This window comes from Taudactylus pleione, unplaced genomic scaffold (assembly GCF_031769625.1).
Source record: "Taudactylus pleione unplaced genomic scaffold, aTauple2 ptg000006l, whole genome shotgun sequence".
In the NCBI taxonomy this organism is placed as follows: domain Eukaryota; kingdom Metazoa; phylum Chordata; class Amphibia; order Anura; family Myobatrachidae; genus Taudactylus; species Taudactylus pleione.
This window is the reverse complement of record NW_028284409.1, coordinates 2,540,566-2,555,060: the sequence shown is the minus strand read 5'-3', so window position 1 is coordinate 2,555,060 and position 14,495 is coordinate 2,540,566. Positions and strand designations below refer to the sequence as shown.

Genomic DNA, 14,495 nt, shown 5'->3' with positions numbered 1-14,495 from the left:
CCTGCATGTAGTCAGCAATGTGGTGTGATTGGGATAATCTAGTGCGCAGTCCTGGAGTCATCCTTGACTCCTCCAAACCACACAGTCAGTACCTCTCACAGTCCTGCAGTTTCCATCTCAAAAGTATTTCCTCCTATCTGGCTTCCCTGACTCCCACCTCTCTCCACTCCCTCATGTGCTCAATACTGCTGCCCAGCTCATCTTCCTCTCCAAACGTACAACTGCCTCCCCTCTCCTGCAAGTGCTAATCACAGAAACATAGAATTTGATGGCAGATAAGAACCACTTGGACCATCTAGTCTGCCCCATTTTTAAACATATTGTTACTTCAACCCTTATTGATCCTTACTTCTGAAGGATATCTTACATCTATCCCATGTTTAAATTGCTCTACTGTCTTAGCATCTACCACCTCTGATGGGAGGCTATTCCACTTGTCCACTACCCTTTCTGTGAAGTAATTTTTCCTCAAATTTCCCCTGAACCTACCACCCTCCAGTTTCAGAACATGTCCTCTTGTTCTAATACTTCTCTTTTTTTGAAGAATGTCTCCTTCCTTTACCTTGTTAAAAGCCTTTATATATTTGAATGTTTCTATCATGTCCCCCCTTTCCCTTCTCTGCTCCAAACTATACATATTAAGATCTTTTGGTCATTCCTGGTATGTTTTGCGGTGTAGATCTTGCACCATTTTAGTTGCCCTTCTTTGTACAGTCTCTAATGTATTAATATCCTTCTGGATATTCCAGAACTGAACACAGTATTTGAGATGAAGACGTACCAATGACCTATACAGTGGTATCACTTCTTTCTTTCTGCTACTGATTCCTCTCCCTATGCAACCAAGTATCTGACTTGCCTTCCTCATTGCTTTGTTACAATGTTTGCTTGCCTTTAAGTCAGCTGAAATAGTGACTCCTAGATCCCTTTCCTCTTCAGTAGTTTCCAGTATAGTGCCATTAATGCTATATTTAGCCTTTGGATTTTTGAGACCCAAGTGCATGAACTTGCATCTTATGGCATTAAACTGTAGTTGCCACGTTCTTAACCATTCCTCTAGTCTACCCTAGATCATCAATCATTTGTTTTACCCCTTCTGGTGCGCTACATTGGCTCCCCTTCCCCTTCAGAACCCAACTCAAGCTTCTCACACTCACAAACCCTCACCCATTCCTCTCACATTTACCTATATGACCTTATCTCCCTTCACACTCCTGGCCACCCTTTTTGCTCTGCAAATGAATGCTGCCTCTCCTGGAAACGGATTACAAACAATGTTAAAAGGGTAGCTCCACCACCTTCTCATGTAAAAATGCCTGAAGATTGCCATAAGCATTCATAGAGATAGGAGAGAGAACAACACTGCATGCAATTTACTTTAGAAACACAGTTCAGCTACAAGAACATAAAGGACACAGATTTATAGAATGACACAAAAGAGACACCAAGTATTTTCACTTTCTACATTTACATTGCACTAATGAAAAGCTCCAATCACTCCTTTGTGACTAATTCTGCTTCGGTTTATTCAATCAGGCATAATTTACTGTATTTCCAAGTCCTGGTGTGCCATCTATCAGATTAGATAGATTCCATTGCATGAGCTTGCCTTGTATTTTCTTTTAGTCCATATAGTCCCTTACATGCAGTACATCTAATTGTCTAAGTCTAGATAGTATACAAGTGTAGATAGTATACACAGCACAAGAACAATATTTTAAAGGTTTACTAGCGTTGAATTCTGCTTGCAACTGTAAAAAGGTGGCCAAAACACGGGACGATTTTTAACACGATTTTGGCAGTTTCTACAGGTTGGACAGACCAATCGTTTGAAAATAGTTGTATTTTGAGTCTTCTGCGACCCCAATGCGCGTCCCTGCTGTCGGTGTGATACACTTCTAAGCATCTTATCCTATGATCTTTTTGATCAATCGTACACCATTTGACCACATCTTATGAAGAATTTCAAGGGAAGAATTTCAAGGTAAATCGTACAACTGATCTTAGCAACTTTGAATCTCACAGTGTATGGGGGCCTTAAGGCAGCATAAGCGTTTACTCAAAAAAAAAAAAAAAAAAAAAACCACTCATTTGGAAAGCTCCATCTTTAAAGACATCTGTAATTTAAATACTTCTACCGTAACTTATATTTGGTACCGACTTTTGACGGCTACAATTGCTGCTTAGCCGTGTTTGACTTTCCATGTTTGCCAAGAGAAATTTCCATTTGCAGATACTATTTTTGGCAAAATATATTAATTTAAACCTTAGGTGAGCCTCACAATTCAAACAGAGCTTTATCTTTTTAGAATCTAGATTACATTTGCCTCACCAAGGTTAAAGCCAAGCTGCAAAACTGATCAAACAGAAGAGGTCACATCTTTAACTAAGGTAAGTTCACCAAAAACTGACAGCAGGGGCATAATCAATTACATCCAAGGCTCCTTGCTCTAACAGAGTTCTGACAGTGAAATGCAATTATCTAACTCCACTAAATAAGCAGAGTATAAGTCATCAAAAAATATCAAATACATGCAAACTTAAATTCGAGAATGGGCAAACAATATGCTACTATTCCAAACCTAAATTATGTTATTTATCATTACCCTGGCAAGTCAAGTTAAAATCATAATATGTTCTTGAGAAAACAATACCCTGAACACAGAAACATTCTTTGAACGTATAAAATAGAAGTGCTTTTATACAGGGCAAGTAATGCCAAGGTAATTGCAAATATCATAGTTCACTCCTCAAATTTGCATTTCTATAGAACACCACTATTAGTTTGCTCAGCGGCACTAGTAGTATTAAGTACATGCATTAGTTACACAAGCTTACAAAATGTACATGAGTTATTAATTTCCTATTTCTGCCTTCCACCTACTCCTTTGTACTAGGGATGAGCGATTCGGTTCTTTTTGTCAAATTAGCACAATCGGATTAGTTCTGATTTATCTTATCGGCTATCCAAAACACGCGAGAGCCGGATTGCCAATATGATGCCGTTTTTGAGATCCAAACATAACTGAGTAAAACAGAACAGCTCATCTCTACTTTGTACCCAACAAATGATAATTCTTAAAGATATTTTCATTGAATCTTTAATGTGCATATGATAAACAAGAAATGGTGCACCCCCAACCAGAAACTAAGATGAAAAGGTTATGCAGTCACTTTGATCAGCAGTAGGCACAAGCCCACCTGAACAAACAAATTCTCCCTTACAAAAGACATTCAAAAATCCATGTTTTGCACAAAGTAGTAGAAGAATCTAGAGCAACTCAGTAAATATAAACACAATCAGATGTTAGTTTACTTTAAAACAAGTTTTACACAAAAATATATCTGTATAGTAATTTTTTCAATAAATTACCTGTATATTTAACACATTTTAACAGATGCACGTGAATGAGGCAGAAAAAAAAAAATAAAAAAAATGCTCATAGATTAGTAAATTAGTGGTCTATGCGCTATTAATCGCGGAACTGCCGCGATTATTAAGTATCCATATTGCAGGGGAAATACCAGAAAATTGTAGTAGTCTCTCACTTTTGTCAAAGACTAGTATCAGCTTCCAAAGCCGGCCATAGGTTTAAAGCAGTTTACACCATATGAAGGTGTAAACTACCAGGTCCATAGGGGTCAGATCGTAGTCCTTATTGACAAAAATGGGGACTGCGATTTACAGTGCTAGTTAGCACTTTGCCAGAGATTTCTGTGTAATCTGCATTGTGTCATTAGTACATAGGTTCACTACATAAAATTATGCAGAAACTGTAGTTTCTACATGATCTTATGTAAACAACAGCTTGATACATAGGCCCCTTACAAACAAATTGCTGTTCCTTATAAACGGATCAATGTGGATAGAAATACTAATCTGCAATTGAAAGACATTATCAAAGTCAAAACCCTTCCAGTATATGAAGATGTGAGATTTAACACAGAGCTGACCTGAAACCCTTAAAGCTTTCTCCTAAATAAAAAATATATAAATAATTTAAAAGATAGGAACCATTTACCAACATGCTGTGAGATCATGGGATGGCTTTGTTACGGGTGTATTTATCACAGTGTTCCAACAACACTTTATCCATATTACTATTACCCTATTCCCCATCAGAACAATATACCATGTGTACTCTGGAGAAGGACAAAGCTGAGAGTCCCTGCTGTTTGTCCCATGTTTATAAAGGGAGGGAACACAGGGACATGTGTTGCTCAGCCCACACCCCTGCCAGGATGGGCTAACAGAGCAGGTTTTTAAAAACAAGGTTGTGAAAAACTTCACCTTATTGTTCTCAAAGATCATTTAATACCTTTATATTTAGAGGTACAGGGGGAAATAGGTTTAATATGTCTACAGTACTTTTCTTTGTAAAAAAAAAAACCCAATCATTGTATATATGTCTACATAGAATGATAAAATGATAACTATATACAAATTAACACCACCATGCTAATAAGACACTTATCTTGCTAGAACCTTTATGAGTAACATGACCGATTTAATCACAGTGTGAATTTGTTATGTTTAGTTTTAAGTCTTTAAATATCTATTAAGTGTCGGGTCACTAAACATTGCCACATCCACCCGACTCCTTATGAGATTACATACAGATTTTACTTTATTGAGTATACCTATAATAACTATTACGATAGGTAAGTTTCCAGTACCCAGCCAACTCCACATTATTTATTTATAGTTATTAATATAGCACACACATTACGCAGGGCTTTTCAGACAAAATGTAGCCATTCACATCAGTCCCTGCCCCAGTGGAGCTTACAACTTGCATACATTCACATATATTGTTTATTTTTTTCATATGCCAAACTAATTTAGGGGTATAATTACGAAGTAATGAGTTTTCAAAACCCTCATTTTTTTGGCCTGTCAGATTTAAAAGAGCAATACTATTTTATGTAAAACAAGCCTGGTTTTGCATACACTATTATTGCCCTTTTAAATAATGGCAGGCAAAAATTGTGGGTTTCGAAAAACCATTGCTTCGTAAATATACCCTTTAGTGCTAAAGTTAACCAAAGATATCTATAAGGCATCAAATTTTACAAATCAGTCACTGTAGTGTACTATATTAACAGCTGCTCTTGGCATTATGTGAAACTTAAATGATGACACTGCTCTTGCTCAAAGTTTCAATTAACTAGCAAAACCTCCAAGCTCAATAAAACAGCATCTTATACAGGGGCATCAATACAACACTTCACATGCCTCTCTCAACAGCCTTGTATCAGAGATGTCCATAGCAATCAAACTGTTTGCCAGATAAGCAGGGGGTGGGATACAAAGCACATTGAGAAAATTGATCGCTTATATGGTTTAGTTAAAAAAGGATTCACGCAAGTGATGAGACACAAAAAAGACCTAGCAAAAATATAATAAAATCGAAAACGTTCAACATAAATTGCAATCATTTTCCAGAATGATATCAGTTTGGTATTTAAAATTTATAAAACTTAGAATAGGTAGTATATAAGGTTATTGATCTCTTGACTGTTGCCAATTGATTTTCATCAGTAAAAGTTATTCTATTTCAGAAATGGACTTAAAGAACTGTTAACCCCTATATTGCCAGGGAAATAAGCCTATTATAAAACATAGTAAACCAAATAGATCTTGTAGCTTAAAGCATGAACCATAATGAAGGGGGCACACAATACATAATTATTTTAAGTGTATTAAGAAAACATTGGATAACTGCAATATGATTGTTAAATTAAAACAATGAGATTCCATTTATTTTCATTTAGCTTACAAGCATTATTTTTATTAAACCAACTACTTAATAATTGCACTGTAGCAAAATATGGGGGCTCAACCAGCCTATACAATTGTAGATGGCTAATTTGCACTTAAAAGCATACTAACCGTAAGCTACCTGCTTAATTTTCACATCCATATTTGTACTATTTTACCACAAAAGACCTATAATCCTTTGTTCCCGCAGTTTAGAGCAATGTCTGCATGGAGGCAGTGTGAGCACACAGACAGCCAGCATCTCTCTACCAAGAAAGCATTCTCAGTGCTAGAAGGAATATCTCAGCTCGCTGCTAATCGAAGCTTTCAGCTGTGTATGTGTCTTTTTTTTTTTAGAAGCTGAGCAATAAGTTTTTGTTATACTTTTTGATCACTACAGGGGAATTTTCAGAGAGAAGCAATTATTCTAAAATTGCCAACTCACCTACTTGGCTCTGGCTGTGAGCGCCTAGGAATAAACGATTGCATTTTGCTTAGAGATGTCTAAAGTCAGCGTTAGATGTTATACTGAGTGCAGGAGTCCTAGGCGCTGCGAGCTGTGCCATCGGCCCCGACGCACCGCACAAGTTTTACAAGTACACAGGAACTTCACTTACAGAGATATATAAATGCTCAAGTTGTAAATAAATATACAGCATAAAACAATAAGTTGTGCTTAACGTGTACACAATATAACTACACAAGTGCAACAGGTAAAGTGCAGCACAGTCACCCGCAGGAAACTCAGCGGTATCTGCACAGCCAGAGCTGAGAGTGACTGTGTGTAAACTGATACTCTCACAGGAGCCGGGGGAGGGGGGCAGAGTCCCCACTTCCTCTAGGAACACAAAATTCTGCCAAAGAGGACTTTGCAAAACATGTTGGGGGAAAGAAAAAAAAAAAAGGAGACTATAAAATAATGATCTCGCCTTTAAACTGAGACAACAGTAAAACAATGAAACGATCGTGATAATGATAAAAAAAATATGAAAATATATATATATATATATATATATATATATATATATATATATATATATATATAATGTCGGCATTAGCTACAAACATGGAAATCACAGCAGCTAATATAAACAAACATGGAGGTATAAATCACACTTTTACAAACACACTGATAACACTAATCAGAGGAGCGGAGAAAGACAGCACCAGGTATATGGGTACTTGTACGGGTGAAGAAGGAAATACCTTAAGAATGGGAACAAAGGAATCACTAAATAGAGTAGGACACCTGGGCTGCGCCTACTCTGGCTGCCCGCAGCCGGGTGGAGAACCACAGACACCTATAAGGTCTCTAAAAGCCGACAGCCTGGGGGTACGGGAGCCCCCGGCCCAAACCACTACACTACCCTTCCCCATCTACTTGAAAGTTCCCAGGGTCAGCGGAGCCCCTGCCGGCAGGCTGTGGTGGTGAGCGAGGGGCCCCAGGCAGGACATACACATAGGAAAGTTTTGCGGAGTCTCCCAGGAGAGAGTAGGGGACAGCGGAGAGCAGGGCCCCACACACAGGGATCAGGGAGCCGCTCGCCCTGCCCCGGAGAACAATCAGTGGACTCCGCTATGGGAAGCAGCGCACTCACCTGAAGACAACTGGCCGTGCAGCGATGCCAGCACCGGGGGGAGCAGGAGCAGCAACACAAGCCCCGCACGGACGCCGTCCATCTTTATCATTTCCAAAAGGCGCAGACAAGTTTCACAGGTGAGGATCCGAACACACAGACAAATCCCCAGTGGCAGCTCCGGAGCCGAGAAGATCACACGGGGAATACGGCAGCCCGAGCTGTACCAGCCGCTCCGCGGTCAGGGCTCTCCATGCCCGGCGACTCCTATCACTCCCTAGTCCAGACTCCAGAGTTACTTTCAGGGGCTCGGCTGGGGGAGGAGGAGGCGTCCTGACGTCACCCCTACACCGCACTCACCCCTCTCGGAAATGTCTGATCCCCGGGGATAGCGCAGCGCCTCCTACTGGCGCCGAGCTGGGAACTGCAGCTGAAGGTGGGAGAGTGTAGCTGTGAGAGGAGCTGGGCAGCGGAGTGTCGCTATACTGATACAGTGACCGGTTACCTGGTGGATGCGGGGAGGAAGAGGAGGAGGCGGAGACAGCCGCCTGTGGGACACGGGAGGTGGGGAGTGCGAGCAAGCTACAGAGAAACAAGAGCTGCGGCGGCGGCGCCCGGCTGTAACTGACTGACTGAGCCGGTACCTGGCGTGTGAGTCGGGGGTACTGCTGGCATCATAATGCGGCCGGGCTACACATACTGCACACTAATTACTACACTCATTATACACACGGATCGCACACTCATAAACTGACAGTATACACTCATATTCTCACACTGTACACTGACCGCACACTCATACTCTTACACTGTACACTGACCGCACACTCACACTGACCGCACACTCACTACACACGGCTTACAGGCTGCCTCCATCTGCACAGCTTATTACTGTACTATATATTATACCTAGAGAAAGGTTACTTGTTGTAATGAATCTGACATAATAAAATCACACTGATGCTGCTGTGAGAACCGGGACCTAGGAAGTAAATGGACAAGTGAGCAGAGAAAGTAGATGGCTTTGGTGGGAGCTGTCTCTGTACATATTCTGGGAGATGTGTGTGTGGTCGGAGCTGTCTGTATGATAACACCCTAGCTGCTGCTCTGTCTGATGAGTAGAGAAGGATGGTCAGGGGAGTCAGACATAGATATTACTAATATTGCTGGAGGACAGCAGCCTGGCTGAGGATCTCTCAGGAGGTGTGAGATGTGTTACCCCTAACATGTAGGGTGAGTCCCTGAGAATGTGTATGACCTGCTCAGAAACATAAATATAATAGAAAATACATTTACTGCTGGTATATACACATAGGAGCTGGTTAAGTATTTCGTAAAATAAGTACTGCCCTGTCTACCTATTTTAAAAATACTTTGGTGATAAATGTAGACATAGCAATCAAACATTTTTAAATGATTCCTAGCAAAAGTTTTCTTGCATTTGTGGTTTACATTTGGCTAAAGGGTTTTTATTTATTTTTTTAAAACAGATGCAAGACTGATGAAGGCCGATTTCATTTATGTAGACCTGGTTTACAATTCTAATTGGCATCACATAAATACAAAATTGCTTTGGTTAAATGCAAGCTCCAACCACAGTAAGTACTCATTTTCTCAGTGTGAAAGTATCTTTGCGGGACCTCTCCTGTTAGTAGGATAATACTGCTTTTTCTGGCAGTCGTTTTTCTGTATTCTCTTTTGACTAGTGTTCATATTTATAGATTATTTTACATATGACTATTGAGCTGTTCTGCAGTTCATTTAGCAGCATGTTCGTAGCTTGAGTATGTACCCACTATCATTGGAATTATGCGTGGGCAGTGTCAGTTTCCCAGGTGGAGTCTTTCAACAATGTGAAAGACTTCATCATTACCCCGGGGATGTAACTCACAGGGACAGTGGTTATTGCTACCACTGTACCTGCAAGTTATATTTAGTACATACTGTAGCAGGGATAATGTAAAAGTTGATTATTCCCATTGCGATGAATATTGAAAAAAAAATGCAACTCTTCCACAATTCCTAGTACATACCTAAATTGTAAAAATTTAGATGAATCGATCTGTATGATAAATGCTTAGAATGTATTCACCCAAATAATATAAGGGTTTATATATCAAGCAGTGAAAAGCATGAAGAAGTAGAACAGTGGAGATGTTGCCCATAGCAACCAATCAGCTTTGAAGTAGCATTTATCAAGTACAGTCTATAAAATAATAGATAGGAGCTGATTTGTTGCTATGGGCAACTTATCCACTGGTCCCGTTTTCCACGCTTTTCACTGCTTGATACATAGGCCACATAATCTTCTATACTGTACAAGAGGGCCAACTATTCCAGGTAGAGAATTAGAACAAATGCTAGTGGCTAGTATTAAAAAGTCCTTGTATTTTAAATGTCAATATTTTAAAATGCAGTAAAATGTCTGCTTTTCAATTTACAATTATTGCTGTTTTAAATTTCGAGGTTAAAACCATCAAGAATCAACGACTTGCAGAAGCATCCGCTTACAATATCTAGTCCAAGGAATCAAAAGAACAAAGCAAAATAGCTGGGAGATTTCACTACTTTACTAAGCAGATGATCTCACCATTAATAGGTGAGCAGTTATATGTAATCTTTTACATTTTGACTATTCCTCATCCGTCCAGGGAGCATAGACAATTACATTTATAGTCATATTTTCAAGTTTGTTGTAGTAGTATGTGCTCAACATTCCTTGGGGAATATTTATTGAAGTTGGTTTATTGTGGCTGGCTTTCTTGAAGGCAAAACATGGCATGTTGGATTGAAAATGATATATTTTGCCTTTTGAAAAAATACTGCTTTAATGGAGCATACACACGGTCAGATTTGTCAGACTTGACAGATTTGTCAGATGAACGATTGAACAATTTAACGATTTGAACGATTTTACCAAAGTTTTGAATGATTTGAACGATTTGAACGATTGAACGATTTTTGACTGCATTAAAATGAATGGAATCGTCCAAGTCTGACTGCAAACACATCAGATGTCAGATATCGTTATCTGACAAACGGGAACGCGCATCGTTGATCGTCCATCGTTCAGGCATGTCAGATATGAACGATTTTCCTTCAGATATGAACGACTGAACGATTTTTAAATCGTTATCGTTCATATCTGAAGGAAAAATCTGATCGTGTGTATGCACCATTAATCTGCAGCAAAAATCACAAAAACAAATCCTTGTCTATCATCATTATAGAAAGTTTGGGATGGAGGTACTAGCATTACCTATCTTAATATTAAACTCCCACACGACCAGTACTAAGCACCACATTTTGTGCTTGCAGGGTCCTTTGATATGACCCTTATGAGGAGGGGGGGCGCATGTCAAGGGACCCTACAGATACAAAGAGTGTTGTTTAGCACTGGTAGTGGGTGAGTTTATTATAAGAAAGGTAATTAAAAACACCTTGTATATTATCACTATAATTACAGATGAATTCTGATATTATAAGTTTCTAGGTGGATATAGAGGTGGAGGTATGCCCTAGATCAGGGGTGGGGAATCTTTTTTCTGCCGAGGGTCATTTTGATATGTGCAACATTATTTGCGGGCGCGGTGCAGGCCACGACCCCTTTGCGTGACATCACACGGGGCGGGGCCACAATCGATGATGATTCCAGCGATGCCTGGAACATCCTGATGGTGCTCCGGGGAGCTGTAAGAGCAGCGGTGTGACCGTCTGAAGCATCCTAAGGATGTTCCAGATGGCACTGCTGCATAGATTCTGGCTGCAGGGTGCCATTCTAGGCACCCTGCTAGCCAGATGAGGCTAACAAAAACAAAGCTCAGAGTGCCAAAACAAATGATTCCACGGGTCATATACGGCCCCCGGGCAGGAGGTTCCCCATCCCTTCCCTAGATAGAGTGATGATGGACAGTATTATAAAAAAAATTGGGGGGAAAGACTAACGGTGAGCCACTTGATAAAATATAACATTTATTTATGATCTCCTAAAATTTATAGACCACAAACAAACAAAAAAACACAGATAGAAAAAATGTATCAGAATATCATCCAAATTAGTAGTGGAAATAGACAAAATATGGTAAGAAATATAGTGAGATAACAGAGTAAGGGGCCTGTGTATCAAGATCGCAGTCCCCTTTATTATCATTGGGGACTACTATCTCGGCCCTATGTACCTTCAGATGTTGTAAACGGCTTTAAGACTATGGAGGCTTAGGAGCAGAAGAGAGATCTTTTGATTTCTCTCCTGCAGCCTCCAGCTGGTGGCGGAAGTTGACACTGTGCGCACGTGCAGTGTATTCTTCCACAGGAGAAGTCTTTCACTTCTGTGAAAAACTTCTACAGAGCCGGCCCTAGGCATAGGCATTCTAAACAAATGCCTAGGGTATCTGGAATGCCTGGGGTCATTCCACGGCTCTGCAATCCTCCTCCCCCCTGCTGCTACGGACAAGTCATGTCTCCGAGTCCATATTATTCAAAGGCCCATATCTTCTCCAGGAGTTTTCAACCTTTACATCCAGTGGGTGTCAATAAGGGGACAGGATGATAAAAGGAGGAGAATTGGGGAAGCTGGATTATTGTTGAATTGGCTGACATTGAAGTTGCAGTTCTGCTACTAGATTGGGGATATATATCATTCAGTGGGACTACAGCAATTGACTGCAGCATTACAACTTGGCGCAGAATTTACCAATACTCACCACTGACCTCACAACCACAGTTAATCCATTGGGAGTTATCCATGGCCATCTGATGTGGTATACCAGCAGGAGTGAGATGATCACCATGCGAGCTCTACCACGCCTGTATAGGACACAACAGGCTAAGCAGCCGGGAATCAGAAGATTGACTAAGGCCCGGTACAAATCAGAACGACGTGTAACCCACCCGATGCCCGATGGAAGGATATATCTGGTGGCTGTACACACTGCACAATCCAATGCACAACCGCGCAATATACCCTTCCATCCAATATTCACCTGTATGCCGTCGTCAGCAACGTTGTCCCATCTGACGAAAAGCACATCAGATGGGACTACGTTGCTGACTATGCATGTGAACGTATGTGTCATGGACTGGGAACTTGGGGTTGTGTACTCGAACTGGGTTGTAAGACAGAGGCACCTGAACCAACAGGTAGTTGAAACTGGATGGTTTAATGTAGTTTCTGCTCATACAGTAATATAGGAGACTGTGATATAAGATGTTATAATATAGTCCTCTGTGGAGAGAGATCGCAACTAGAAGATACTGAATAAATCTGTAAAACAAAAGTCTCTGAATAGTCACTGGACTTGGAAAGGAACTTTAGGAAGAAACTGTAGACTTGGAACTGAATGAACTTGAATAATAGACTTTGACTCCGGACTGGAGCAACGAGGATTTAACTTGTAGAACTTGGAATATGACTCCGGACTGGAGTATCGTGGAATGAACTTGGAATTTGACTCCGGACTGGAGTAACGTGGAATGAACTTGGAATATGACTCCGGACTGGAGTAACGTGGAATGAACTTTGAAGCACTTGGAATATGACTACGGACTGGAGTAACGTGGAATGAACTTTGAAGCACTTGGAATATGACTCCGGACTGGAGTAACACACAGGAAACTCAGGAACATAGGTATTAAGTGAGAATCAGCCTAGCCATGCTAGGAAGCATAGGTTTCACACTCAGGAACATAAGTCATGCAGCAGCAATGGACATTGTTGCACTGGCAACCAGCATGTGTTACAGGAAGGTCTTTTATACCATCAGGATGAAGCGGATTGGCTGAAGAAACTTGAGACGGCTGCTGACTGGATGCACTAGTATCACGTGACCTGGCCCAAGATGGCCGTTTTCCAGAAAACTTGCATACTGGCACACCGTGCACGCATGGATCTGCGGCAGAGAGACACAGGCAACAGCGGGGATGGTGCAGACGATCCTCAGGCGGAGGACTCGCATCGGAGATCACCGGAACAACAGGCCGACGGCTCAGCGGGTAGTGATGGCACAGCCGCATGGGAAGATGTAGGGGGTCTGAGATGGAGGTCTCTAGCACGGTTTGTGACAGTATGATTGAGAGTACCCACAGAGCGATATGGACAATATATTGTTCCGATCCGCATTGGAACAATATATATTGCCTGATGTGTACTTGGCCTAAGCCCCATACCCCAGAATTGGAAAGCGAGAGTACTCTCCCTGAACTGTCTCTCAGCAATATCTCACCCAGCAAACCTTTACCTGTTATAGTGGGTAAGAAAGAGACGTGTAAACACTGCCGCTGGGCAATGGGTGGGACTTTTAGGGAGTGGAGTGCTCTCTAGTGTTGTTGATGCATATGGTATTTACATGTATTTTTTCTGCAGTCTCTCCCTTGTTTACAGTATATCTTATCATTTTCCAGCCTCATCTTAAGTTGCAAGCAGTTTGGCTGTGTGGTGAATTTGTTCAGTGTTATTAGATTTAAAGCATAATTCTGAGTTTTACTGGAGTTTACAGAAGGAGAACATTCAACCTGAAATCTCTGCTACTGTGGGACTACTTTTAACAAACTGTTGTGCGTTTTGTCGACCTCCAACTCAAACACCTGCTTTTTCCATATCCGGGACATTTCTTAATGAACTCCCTGCTTAGATTGCAAGGAGTTACCACTTTGCTTACTTATTGATTGTTTTTCGTTTTTCTACACATCTTTCTATATCATTCCTGTGCCATTGTCATTTTATCTTCATACCATTGTAATTTCTACCTGCATTGTCAGTGCTTTTTACCATTGCTTCATATGCATACATTTTTATCTGCATGTTTGACATTTTAATTGTACTGTTTCTCAGGGGCGCCATAATGTTTTTAGAATGGGGAGACCATATATAATTTTGTTTGGGCGCCTCTAAATTGCTGAATATTGCCCCCTCCTTTTAAGTGCCTCATAGTTAATTAAATATATTTTTCCAACAGACCTGTTAAATAGTAATGTTACAAATAAAACATACAATTTTTTCAATCCCTAATTTCTTGTGCAATAAAAATTAATACATTGGAGGGAAGAACAGTGCTGGGGAAAACAGGAATTTGCATTTATGTGGTAGAAATGATCGCTATGTCAATATTTAATTTGCATGGCAGAAATTTATGTTCAAAGAATTGTCTCCAATTACATAT

At 40.6% G+C, this 14,495-nt stretch overlaps 1 protein-coding gene and 1 long non-coding RNA gene across 9 annotated transcripts in view; one reads left to right on the top strand and one right to left on the bottom strand.

The window, feature by feature from the left end:
* Window positions 1–7,854, bottom strand: part of PTPRK (protein tyrosine phosphatase receptor type K) — a 437,401-nt gene extending 429,547 nt beyond the window's left edge. For 3 of the 7 annotated variants that reach the window (XM_088452086.1, XM_088452092.1, XM_088452102.1), the window contains exon 1: window positions 7,360–7,853. In XM_088452086.1, coding sequence (XP_088308212.1) covers window positions 7,360–7,450 — 91 coding nt within the window. In that variant the 5' untranslated portion in view covers window positions 7,451–7,853. Of the gene's footprint in view, window positions 1–7,359 lie in introns of all 7 variants that reach the window. The other 4 variants (XM_088452079.1, XM_088452101.1, XM_088452097.1 and 1 more) reach the window with 2 other exon arrangements.
* Window positions 7,705–14,287, top strand: LOC148543026 (uncharacterized). Of its 2 annotated transcripts, none has more exons than XR_015871377.1 (4): window positions 7,705–7,989; window positions 8,829–8,936; window positions 9,805–9,937; window positions 13,738–14,287. It is a non-coding gene; the product is annotated as an uncharacterized LOC148543026 (long non-coding RNA). The 2 variants fall into 2 exon arrangements; XR_015871379.1 differs by having other exon boundaries at window positions 13,101–14,287.
* Window positions 14,288–14,495: the final 208 nt, after the last annotated feature.